Genomic DNA, 12,160 nt, shown 5'->3' with positions numbered 1-12,160 from the left:
TCTGCTCCTTGTATTATTCAATGTAACTATTTTCTGGGCACCTGCTGTATTAACTCTTCCTTTACAGTTCTTATTTCTTTGTATACCTGTGATGTTTGGTATGTATCTACTGAAGAAATGGAATTTGAGAGGATGTATGATAATTTGAGAGATTAATATTTGTGGAAAGATGTGATGTTACAGTGGGAACTGCAGTCAGCCTTATAAAGTGTGGTATGAAAGGGGACAGAGTGGCTTGTGTGAAATTTCAACCACTCAATCCTTATTTCCATGTAATTGTATAACTGTTAGGATATTAGTATTTACTGTTCATCTTTTCTGGAACTAGAGAAGAATTTTGGAGGAGGGGCAAAGGTTTTTTTCCAAAATCAAATTTATAGAATTTTCAGAGTGATACTAATAATTTAAAATTAGGGATATGTCCTTTTAGATAATTTTCCAGAACCACGTAGTATCCAAAATCTATTTAAATTGAATTGAAATATTATTTTGGGTTTGGTAATCTCTAGTTTGTCTACTAAGCTCCCCCTATATTTTTCATTGACTACTGCCAAAACCTCCTAACCCATCTCCTCATAGGCACTTTGTTTTCCTTTCCCCACTCCACCCAAAGTCATTTTTGTATATTGACAGTAGAGGTATTTTTGTTTTTTAGAGTATCTAATTATTTCACTGACTGCTTAAAATACTGCGTTGCCTTCCTATTGGCATGGAGGTATGTAATTTCACCATCTTCTAGATATGCTCTAGCTTATCAGTATCCCTCCTTAGGAGAGGCACTGAGACTAAATCAGTCCTCCAAGCATGACCTTGACTATATGAAAGATATCATCTCTAAATTTTATAATCGTAGGAATTTTTTATGCCTAGGAGCAATATTCCATGTTCTCTTTTGGTTGCAAGCTAATTTTTGAGCTGTGGGTGTTATCAGTTTATCTTAGAATGCTTTTTTTTTTAAAGGGTATTAATGAAGTGAATTTAAAGAAATGGTGTTTTAGAAAAAGTATTTAATTTACTCAAGCTGTTAATCTGTCCTCTGGGTTGTTAACTCCTGTCTACAGGAAAATTAATGGCCAGGAGTTATCCTTTTCTGAATGCCTGTCTTGATTTTTGTCAAACAGTCCATTACAGATCCCTTTCCTGCCCTTTTCAGTAACACATTTGGAAAGAAGGCAAGTGTTTCAATGATACATGGTATTTGATGGGGTTTGGAGGAGGGTGAAGAATTCCCTGATTTTGTTATATGGGGTGGTGTAGAAAAGCGAACAATTTTTTGGGAGATTATATATAATGGTAGAATAGTGAAGACTTTTTTTTTTAAAGAATTGCTTATTCCCTCCCCCGCTTCATTCTTTTGTGCTCGCTGTCTGCTTTCTAAGTCCATTTGTTTTGCGTTTTTCTGTGTCTGCTTGTCTTCTCTTTAGGCGTCACTGGGAACCCATCCTGGGACCTTCCAGAGTGAGAGAGAGGCTCTCAAACTCTTGTGCCCCCTCAGCGTCCTGGTCTACTGCATCTCTTATAAAGAGTTTTGGGCATTTCTGATGTTTTTTTCTGTTCTGATGTAGCTTTAAATTTAACTTAACTTCTTTTCCTGGGAAATTAGAACTTTCTAAAAACCGCTAACCTCTCTAGCTTACTGAGTTTATTTACTTAGCTAGGAGAAAATATAAGAAGTAGAGAAAGCTATGGTGTTGCTTTGCAGAGAACCTGAAGTTCTGTCTTATTTGGAAACTAATGAAGGGTTAGAAGGGGCCTTAATTACTGTTTGAAGGCTTGAGGGGAAAGATTTTTCTTAAGTAATGGACTAACTCGTTAATTTTGGCTATGTTAATTTTGGTTATGTTAACTTAAATTGATTCTTTGTTCAGAACTCATCAATGAAGTCTTAATGTATCAATGACTATTACATTACAAGTTTTTAATGTTTTTTACTAAATTTAAGAACTGTATTTGTACATTTTTATGTATGCTATAATTTTTATATAATCTATTTGCTTTGTGTTCTTGAGCATGGTTCTAAAGATAATATATTGCCCATGGTTTTCCTTTCCTTTAATTTTTTAAAAAAGATGCCATTTAATTCTTATATGGCAACAATTTTCAATGCTTTAAAAAAAATTCCTGGACCTCAGTTATTCCTAACCTCAGTTGTAGCAGAAATTATATTTTCCATCCTCAAGCAAAAGATGTATGACATTCTAAATTAAAGCCTTATCATTGCCAAGAATGATAATGCTTTGCATATATAACAAGAAATGGCAAGATTTTTGCTGATGACATTAATTTCCATTTTACTTATCAGATAAATTATTAAGTCATTTTGATTTGCTTTAATCCTTTCATTCTCTGAGTTTCTTTTCTACCTGTGAAGACAGATGCAGTTTTTGACCACACCCCCTTGCCACCATCACCACCAAATAATAGCAGTTCATCCACCCCTACAATTTATGTTGCAGTTGTTAACTACCACAAAGCAATTTAAAACTATGGGTTTTAAAGATTACAAGGTATGATCTACACAATAAGACTCAGAAAGAGGGTGGTGCCAGATCATCAAGACTCACCATTTGAGATTATCACTTTTAAACTCAGCCATGGGTTTCTCTAGTTGGTCCTGAATTCATTGATTCCTAGTATTAACTTTCTTTTCCTAACCCTGATGTTTTCCACCCTGTCCCATTGTCTCGTTCGCTTGTTTGTTTGTTTTTAAACTGTTAATTTGATTTTTACTATCTGGTTTCATCATCATTTTTTAGCATATCACTTCACCACCCAGAGGGCCTGTACCTCTCCATGTTGTGCAGGTCTAGAATGTCTTTTCTCCTTTTCTCTTTTCTCTCTCTTTTTTTTTTAAAAACCAGGAGGTCCCAGGATGGAACCTGGGTCCACCATATGGTAAAGGGGAGCAGCCACAGCTGCTTCCCCTATTGTCCAGTTTTAGAAGTATGGGCATGCTTGCAGCAGTTTCTAACTTGTCTCATTGATCCTATGAGAGTATATTAATCTTCTTTCTTTACTTATTGGCAGGGGGCTAGTCCACGACACCCGGCATAACCTCCAGTTGAGAGGCTTGGTAGTACTACTTATTTCTAAAGCAGCTGGGCCCAGCAGTGTCAACGCTTCGTGTCAGAATTATGACATGGTCAGTGGGATCTATTCATGGTAAGAAGTAATTAATCTTTTGACATGGTTCTCTAAATTGTGTTTCCTTTTAATGAACAGTTGTCAGTGGAAATCACTGTTTCTTTGTCAGTCACTAATTCAAAGATAGATTAAAATATTGGTTAGATTTTTTTAAAAAGAATTTTTATTGTTTCTAACAATTTTGCCCTGGTAAATTTCCCCACATATTTGTATCAAATACTTCATTTCTACCTATTAAATTAATTAATTTATTTATTTATATGGTATCCTTGTATCTCTGTAGAGACTTCTAAGTCACTTGGTCCAGGAGTTAAGATTTTTAAACCTGTTCAGAATGAAAGCTAGTTGCATAAATAATAATGTGACTTCAGTCCTATATGATTTGTTTGATTTTATTTACTTTTATGGTAAAGAGGTTTATATTGAAGTTACTAGAATAAACAACTTTTTATATCACACATTTAGATTAAAAATAAATTTATGAATATGTAATATTTTTGCTGCATTAAAAAACAACCTTAATTTTTCAGTTTTGTTTAAAAATCACTGCATTTGTCAGCAATAGTTTTATCTAATCCTGCGGTATGCTTGGTGCTGTGTTAAAAAGCTGTATAGAAGTAAGAATCTGCAGGTAGAATTTGGCATGAGAAATTATTTATTGTACCTTTATATATCGGATACAAATTTTTCCTCAGAAAAATAAGCATTTCTGATTTATGGCTTGCTGATTTACTTTAAAATCAACCCACATCTTAGATTTTTTCGTTCCTAGTTGTCTGAGCCATGAATTTTTTCCATTCTAGAATATATAGAAATGACTGTTGCTTGCCAGCTATGAAATCCAATGAGCCTTCTTATTAACAAGCAAGTACAGACGATTATTATGAAGGCTACAAAGGGTCACTTTTCCAGCCAGTATTTATCCATCTGGACTAGAAGGGGTATCTTGGGATCATTTTCCATTTCTAATCATTCTGAAATAATTTGTATTTGTTTAGTACATCTTAGGTTCTTGATCATTTTATGACAGTTATCCCATTTGATCCTTCACAATAACGGTGTAATGCAGAGTTGTTATTGCACTTATTTTTTTCTTGGGAAAACAGACTCAAAATTCTTAAGACTTTTCAAAGTGACAGAGTTGACAAATGGGAAAGTTGAGGCTCTAACTGTAGTTCTCTTCAATCTAAATCTTATTGTTCTTGATTCGACACTACCTTTTTAGTCTATTTCAAAGACTTGTTTTCACTTATAGATTAGTCTAGCCATTGCATTAATATGCCCCCCCCCCCCAAAAAAAAATCTTGCAAGAATATCTTGGGAAACTTCTGAATGAAAAGCAACTTGACAAAACTTCTTTAATACATGTCTATCCTACCCCGAAGTGTGTTTGAATTAGAGGAAAAACTTTGCCTTTTACATTTTGAAGAAAACTCTCGGTTGAAATAACTAGGAAAAATACATAAAAATCTACAATGAACACCAATCACCTCTTAACCCTGGAAAGCAAACAGACCTCACATTACCTTGTATCCCACGTATCCCATGTATCTGTTTCCTTTTAGGAATTCCATTGACTTTCATTCTGTCTGCTGACTTTGACCCTGTTGGATTGGTCAGTCATCTGCTCTTATATCTGCAACCTCTAATGAACACCAGCTATACTTTATTATCCCCAGTCCTAAAATAACTCTTAGAAAGTATTCTAAGCACCTGACACATGATAGGTGCTCGGTAAACATTTGTTGCATGAACGAATCATCTCCATTTTACAGATGACAAAACAATACCAAGCTTAAGATTTGTCTTATAGGTAGGAGGTCATAGGGTTGGTATTGAAATTCAATTTTTACTCTACAGTTTGTGCCCTTTCTTAAATGCAGTGGTTATTATTTGTTTGTGCATGGTGCACTGTGATGTGACCTCTTGTTTTTCATTTCTTACCTAGCCTTCAGTATTAGTCAGCCAAAGGGGTGCCGATGCAAAGTACCAGAAATCTGCTGGCTTTTATAAAAGGTATTTGTTTGGTATAAAAGCTTACAGTTATAAGGTCCTAAAGAGTCCACCTCTAGGCTACTTCTTACAAACTCTTGCCATGTATTGAAGCAAGATGGTGGACAATATCTGTGAGGGTTTAACCTTCCTCTTTCCTCTGAAGGCTCTGTGGGCCCAGATTCTTCCGATCTCAGCTGTAGGCTGGCACAAGGCTCTTTCTTTCCAGGGGTGATTTCTTTCTGGGCTCAGCTACTCTGTTCTCTTCACAAGGTCATCTGTAAACTATTAGTTGAATGGTTCATCACTCTTCCCAAGGCCTCTGCCATGTTTATGGAGCTGTCTCTCTTTCTCTGTGTTCTTCTGTGTATCTGCTTCTGTGTGTCTCTTAGACTGAGTATCTGTCTATATAGCCCACAGAAGGGTGGGGACTCAAACCGAGTTGCCCTAATGACATGGTCAAATCAAAGCCCTAATCTTAACAAAATTTAATCAAAGGCATCTCAGCTAAATCTAATACAATCAAAAGGTATCACACCCAGAGGAACAGACCAGTTTACAAACATAATCAATTATCATTTTTTCGAATTCATGAATAATGTCAAACTGCTACACTCTCTAAAAAACATTGCATTGCCTTCTGATCCTTCACAGAGACATAACACATTCAGTAGATGGTCATTGTAATCTGAGCAATTAATTGTAAAGAACTTTGCAAAAGAGTAGATATACATTATGAGCATCAGAACTTCCTTTTTTTTTAAAGATTTATTTTATTTATTTATCTCTCCCAACCCCCTCATTGTTTGCATTTGCTGCATCTGTTTGTCTTCTTTGTTTCTTTAGGAGACATCAGGAACCACACCTGGGACCTCCAATTTGGGGGGGAGGCATTTAATTCCCTGAGCCACCTCTGTTCCCTGCTTTATTTTGTCTCTCATTATGTTTTTCCTTTCGTGTCTCCTGTTGCATCATCTTGTGTCAGCTTGCCATGCCTGTCCGTTGCACCAGCTCACTGTCCTGCTCATCCTCTTTAGGAGGCACCGGGAACCTCTGCTCCCTCCTTTGTTATGACTCTCATTATGCTTTTCTTCTCATGTCTCTTGTTGCATCACCTTGTTGTGGCAGCTTGCCACGCCTGCCCATCATGCTAGCTCGCAGTCTTCTTTAGGAAGCACCAGAAACCAAACTATGGGCCTCCCATGTGGTAGGTGGAAGCCCAATCGCTTGAGCCATATCTGCTTCCTGAAAACTTTTTAAATAACATATATGGGTCTCCTACCCAGGTATATAGAATCCACAATTACATTTAGTGAATAATTCTGGTGAGGTTCCAGGCTGTTTTTTTGTAATCAGACTTGATCTAGCAAGTCATTAGTGATGCTTGCATGTTTAAAACACTTGTTGATGTGAAAAGTAATTTGGTGTAGTATTCTGAGAAACCATTAATTAGTTTCTTTACCCCTGAAGTCATTTGTTTGTCTCCTGCTCTTTAATTGTTCAAGTGTAACTTTTGCTGGAGGCTTGTATCTATAATGCCACAGTGAATTATTTAACATTTGAGGGAAGTACTGATTTGGGAGCATTTCAATTCACTTCTAAACTACTGGGATTTACATTGTTGCATTTTTCTCTCACAAACTTGACTTCTATGCCAAGTAATGGGACCCGAATAAATTACCCAAGGGACCAAAAGTGAGTTAGGTGACCTCTTTTTTTGGCCTAAGGATATAACTGGTGCTGAGGATATGCCTAGTGAACTTTTCATATAATGGCTAACAGAGGCAGAATATAAGAAAAATGTAATAACTACATTTTGAAAACTAAGAAAGAGAGCCACATTTATAAAAACCCTTTGTAAACATCTGCCATAGCCTTTTGCCAACAAGACCATGGGCTTAAGGTTTATACCACAAACCCTCACTTTTTGAAAAATAGTTGCAAGGTGATTAATTTAAAAATTACTAGTAAATTATAAGGATTCCTAGCTGCAACTGAGAAAATAAGTTTACAACTTCCTGCTCTATTAATGATAGGGTATTTTTATTTTGTGTATAAAAGATAGATCATTATGATATATAATACTACAAAGTATAGACTTTTCTAATAAAACATGTAAAATTCAGGGTAAGTTTTTGACTAATGGTTCGACCTTCTCTGTTCCTTTACCAAGAGCCGAATTTAAAGAAATTTAGGTTAAGTTTTTTGACTAATGGTCCAACTTTCTCTGTTGTTTTAGCAAGAACTGACTCAGTTATTTCTTATCTAACTAGCGGCTATAAACCAGCTACATAATGAACATATTTTCACCCTACTCTCATTCCCTGAAATTTCCCAAGACCCACTCTTATCTTTGGTGGAAGAGACTGAAAGAAATTGGCCAAACACATTTTCTCTTTCTGTACATGCAGCTGACCTCTTTCTTAGCCTACCTTACAGTTGGCCGTGGTCATGTGACTGAGATTTAGCTAAAAGAATGTAAGCAGAAGTGATGTTTACCATTTCCTAACCAAAAAATTTTTGTAATTGCAAGACTCCTTAAGTAGATGACCTGGGAAGCTACCAAGATGAAAGTTACCTACAGCCCTGAATCACTCTTGGAGGAGAGCCACCTGCCCATCAGGATCATCCATGTAGACTTGATATATAAGAGGAAAAGTCTGTTTAAGCCACTTAAATTTTGGAGTTTATCTGTTAACAACAGCAAACTATCATAATTAACATCCCTTTACTGGTTCTGTTAACAATATCACCAGTTACCCCAGGGGATTTATAATTGTTGATTACTCCCACTCTTTCACTTTCCATACACAATAAGCCATGAATTCATAGGTTTTTTCAGGTCTCCTTTTCTTTCAATCCATTTTTCTCCCTATTTCTGGCTAGCCTTTAGCAATAGCTATCTATCTGGTCTTCTTGTCATTAGTTGTTTCTCTTCCAAATTTTTCATTTTAGGTCTTGCTAAATTGAGCATCCTAAACTTACAGCTTTGATTACTCATTCAATAAATAATTTCTTTCTTTCTTTTTTTTTTTTTTATTGACTTTGTAATAATATTACATTAAAAATATATATGTGAGGTCCCATTCAACCCCACCCCCCCACCCCCCCTCTCCCCCCCCCAACGACACTCGTTCCCATCATCATGACACATCCATTGGATTTGGTAAGTACATCTTTGGGCACCTCTGCACCTCATAGACAATGGTTCACATCATGGCCCATACTCTCCTCCATTCCATCCAGTGGGCCCTGTGAGGATTTACAATGTCCGGTGATTACCTCTGAAGCACCATCCAGGGCAGCTCCATGTCCCAAAGACGCCTCCACCTCTCATCTCTTCCTGCCTTTCCCCATACCCATCGTCCACCATGTCCACTTTTCCCAATCCAATGCCACCTCTTCTATGTGGACATTGGATTGGTTGTGTCCATTGCACCTCTATGTCAAGAGGAGGCTCAGATTCCACATGGATGCTGGATGCAATCCTCCCATTTTCAGTTGTAATCACTCTAGGCTCCATGGTGTGGTGGTTGTCCTTCTTCAACTCCATCTTAGCTGAGTGTGGTAAGTCCAATAGATCAGATTGTAGGTGCTGGAGTCTGTTGAGGCTCAGGACCTGGCTATCACATTGTCAGTCCAGAGATTCAAATCCCCTAAATATATCTTAAACCCCAACAATAACTGCACCTCCAGCACATTAGCATGAAAGTCTTATGAAGGGAGATCCCATCTGAGTCCAGATTCATCACACATAAACACCATTTCCAAAGAGGGGCCATCTGCCCTGGTAGTTAACCCCATCGGCCATGACCATAACTCCCATGGGTCTCTTTAGCCCTCAAAGGAACCAATATCTGGGGGTTGTATCTGCTTTATCTGTCTCTCTGACTCTGCTCAGTTGTGCATGAGGGCAATCCTTCTGCCAGCCTCTAGACTCTTTTTTAGAAACTCGTAGCCATATAAACTCATTTCTCCTTTTCATTTCCCCCTTACTTTAGGTCAAACAGCATTTTAAAGTCATGGTATTTTATGTAGACGTGGATATTCTGCTGATCCGCATTGAACCTTCCGTATAAGGTCATTTTCCAGTTGCATCATCAGTTGGTAGTTGATAGTGGTCCCTCGGTGCCAGGGAGGCTCATCCCCCGGGTGTCGTGTCCCACGCTGGGGGGAAGGCATTGCATTTACATGCTGAGTTTGGCTTCGAGACTGGCCACATTTGAGTAACATGAAGGCTGACAGGAGGAAATTCCCAGGCACAATGTTGCTCTAGGCCTTGTTCTTATTTTAGGTTTATCAGCTCACAAGCATAGTCATTAGCGTCAGGGGCTCACTGTTGAACCCTCACTCCCTCCCGGTCCCCGCCACTGTACCTGGGAGACTGTCGCTGCTCCCCTAGGGACCACGACAGAGCACCACTGGCCAGGAACCCAGTACCCCCCCTGCTGTGGTTTTTAATTGTTGCCACTATGAGTATATCCAAACATTACCATGCACCCTGGACATATGTTCTGTACAGCTCCCTGTCAGCCATATATCACCTGTCATTGGTATCCCATACCAGTATCCCTCCATTGCCATTGTTGAAACACTCTGTGATCCAGAACTCCCCGAGATTTGAAGCCCAATATAATGTCATGGTCCCTTACTAGGGAATGGCATATAGCGATGGGTTTAAAGGATAGATAAAGAACTTGGATAAAGTTAGATAAAGAACTTAGATAAAGAATGTTGACTTGAAAAAATTCCACATCCTATCTTTTTCTTTTTCTTTCCCCCCCCCCCCCTAATTATTCAGCTTTTCTTCACAGGAGTCCTAGACCACAGCAATGTATATATATAATATACAGCACTCCCACACATCCACCAGAAAACCTTTTCCCTTCCACAGTGATACTCTTATGCCCTATTCATATCATATTTACTTAAAGTGATGTACAGAGTCTGAGACATTAGCTTTCTAACAAGGTAACATCTGTGCTTACATTATGGTGCATACTTTAGGATACACAGTTCTTTACATTTTTAGTTATCCTATGTTTTACATTATGGTTTACATTATCAGTCTCTCATCTCCTATATGTTATGGTGTAATATTACTTGTATTACATGTATTACATGTATTAAACTCCTCTCTTACCCCCCATTTACTTTGGTTCCACACATTTAACGTCCATTTTCCCTTCCACCTTGGTGCCCACAGTGACAGCCAACCTCCGTTTCCTGAGGAGCCACTTCCAGAGATAGATGGAATAGTGTTCAGGGCCTAACTTGCTCAACTGCCCCAATGCCCTGGGAGCCACCCTTTCTCTCGAGGGATACAGTTCCCTCTATTTCATGGCATTAGTCCTCCCCAGGATGTGGGTCCACCCCCACTCTCACTACTTGGGTTTCTACCCCATGGTGTCACCCACTCTGGCAGAATGAGCATTTAGACATTCCCCAGGAGCCCGTCCTGCATCAGACCCTCCCCTCCGAGCATTCTAAACAGGTAACCCTCTTTATTATATTTTGATATGATTTTCTCGGCATTTTACTCTCCACCAACACCTGACCCTCTCCTGTGTTCGTATGCTACCCCTCCCTCCCCCCACTTTTGGGCAACGTTACCCATCCGTCCCTCCCCAGCCACCCTCAAACCCGCAAAGCCCCAACCAAAGGCACCCCCTTGCCCCCCTTTTATCTCTTCTTTGTGTTCATACTTACCACCATCTCGTCTTAAATTCCACCCCTGCAGACATCGGCTCATATCCTTCCTCCACCCTCCGATTTCCTGTAAGCCTATCGTTCAGTCTCTTGCTATCTAGGGCAGCTTGTTTATTTCATATCATTGAGGTCATGTAGTATTTGTCCTTCAATGTCTGGGTTGCTTCACTCAACATAAGGTTCTCAAGATTCATCCATGTTATCACATGTGTTTGTAGTGTGTTTGTTCTTACAGCCGAGTAGTATTCCATTGTGTGTATATACCACATTTTATTGATCCACTCATCTGTTGATGGGCATTTGGGTTGATTCCAACTTTTGGCAATAGTGAACAATGCTGCTATGAACATTGGTGTACATATATCGGTTTGTGTCCTTGTTTTCAGTTCTGCTGGGTATATACCCAGCAGTGGTATTGCTGGGTCATATGGCAAATCTATGGCTAGTTTTTTGAGAAACCGCCATACTGTCCTCCAGAATGGTTGGATCCTTCTGCATTCCCACCAGCAGTGGATGAGTGTTCCCCTTCCTTCACATCCTCTCCAGCACTTGTATTCTTCTGTTTTTTTCATAGCTGCCAATCTTATGGGTGTAAGATGGTATCTCATTGTAGTTTTGATTTGCATTTCCCTGATAGCTAGAGATTTGGAACATTTTTTCATGTGCTTTCTTGCCATTTGTATTTCTTCTTCGGAGAAGTGTCTGTTTAAGTCTTTTTCCCATTTTTTAAATGGGTTGTTTATCTTTTTATTTTCAAGATATAGGAGTTCTTTATATATGCAAGTTATAAGTTTCTTACCAGATATATGATTGCCAAATATTTTCTCCCACTGTGTGGGCTCCCTTTTTACTTTCTTGACAAACTCCTTTGAGGTGCAGAAGGCTTTAATTTTGAGGAAGTCCCATTTATCTATTAGTTCTTTTGCTGCTCGTGCTTTTGGTGAGATATTCATAAATCCATTTCCTATTACAAGGTCCTGTAGATGTTTCCCTACACTGCTTTCTAAGGTTTTTATGGTCTTGGCTCTTATATTTAGGTCTTTGATCCATCTTGAGTTGATCTTTGTATAAGGTGTGAGATGGTAATCCTCTTTCATTCTTCTACATATGGCTATCCAGTTCTCCAGACACCATTTGTTGAATAGGCCACTCTCTCCCAGTTGAGAGGGTTTGGTGGCTTTATCGAATATTATGTGGTTGTATATGTGAGGTTCTATATCAGAGTTTTCAATTCGATTCCATTGGTCTATGTGTCTCTCCTTATGCCAATACCATGCTGTTTTCACCACCGTAGCTTTATAGTATGTTTTGAAGT

The 12,160-nt window shown here is 38.5% G+C and overlaps 1 protein-coding gene across 3 annotated transcripts in view; it reads left to right on the top strand.

The window, feature by feature from the left end:
* The window catches only part of PDSS2 (decaprenyl diphosphate synthase subunit 2), a 328,334-nt gene that overhangs the window by 110,619 nt on the left and 205,555 nt on the right, over positions 1-12,160 (top strand). For 2 of the 3 annotated variants that reach the window (XM_058307221.2, XM_058307223.2), the window contains exon 2: positions 3,028-3,162. The exons of the other annotated variant lie outside the window; for it this stretch is intronic. In XM_058307221.2, the coding sequence (XP_058163204.1) occupies positions 3,028-3,162 (135 nt within the window). The remainder of the gene's footprint in view (positions 1-3,027; positions 3,163-12,160) is intronic. 3 annotated transcript variants of the gene reach the window in all.

This window comes from Dasypus novemcinctus, chromosome 11 (assembly GCF_030445035.2).
Source record: "Dasypus novemcinctus isolate mDasNov1 chromosome 11, mDasNov1.1.hap2, whole genome shotgun sequence".
Lineage (NCBI taxonomy): Eukaryota > Metazoa > Chordata > Mammalia > Cingulata > Dasypodidae > Dasypus > Dasypus novemcinctus.
This window is presented reverse-complemented; position numbering and strand designations above follow the sequence as displayed.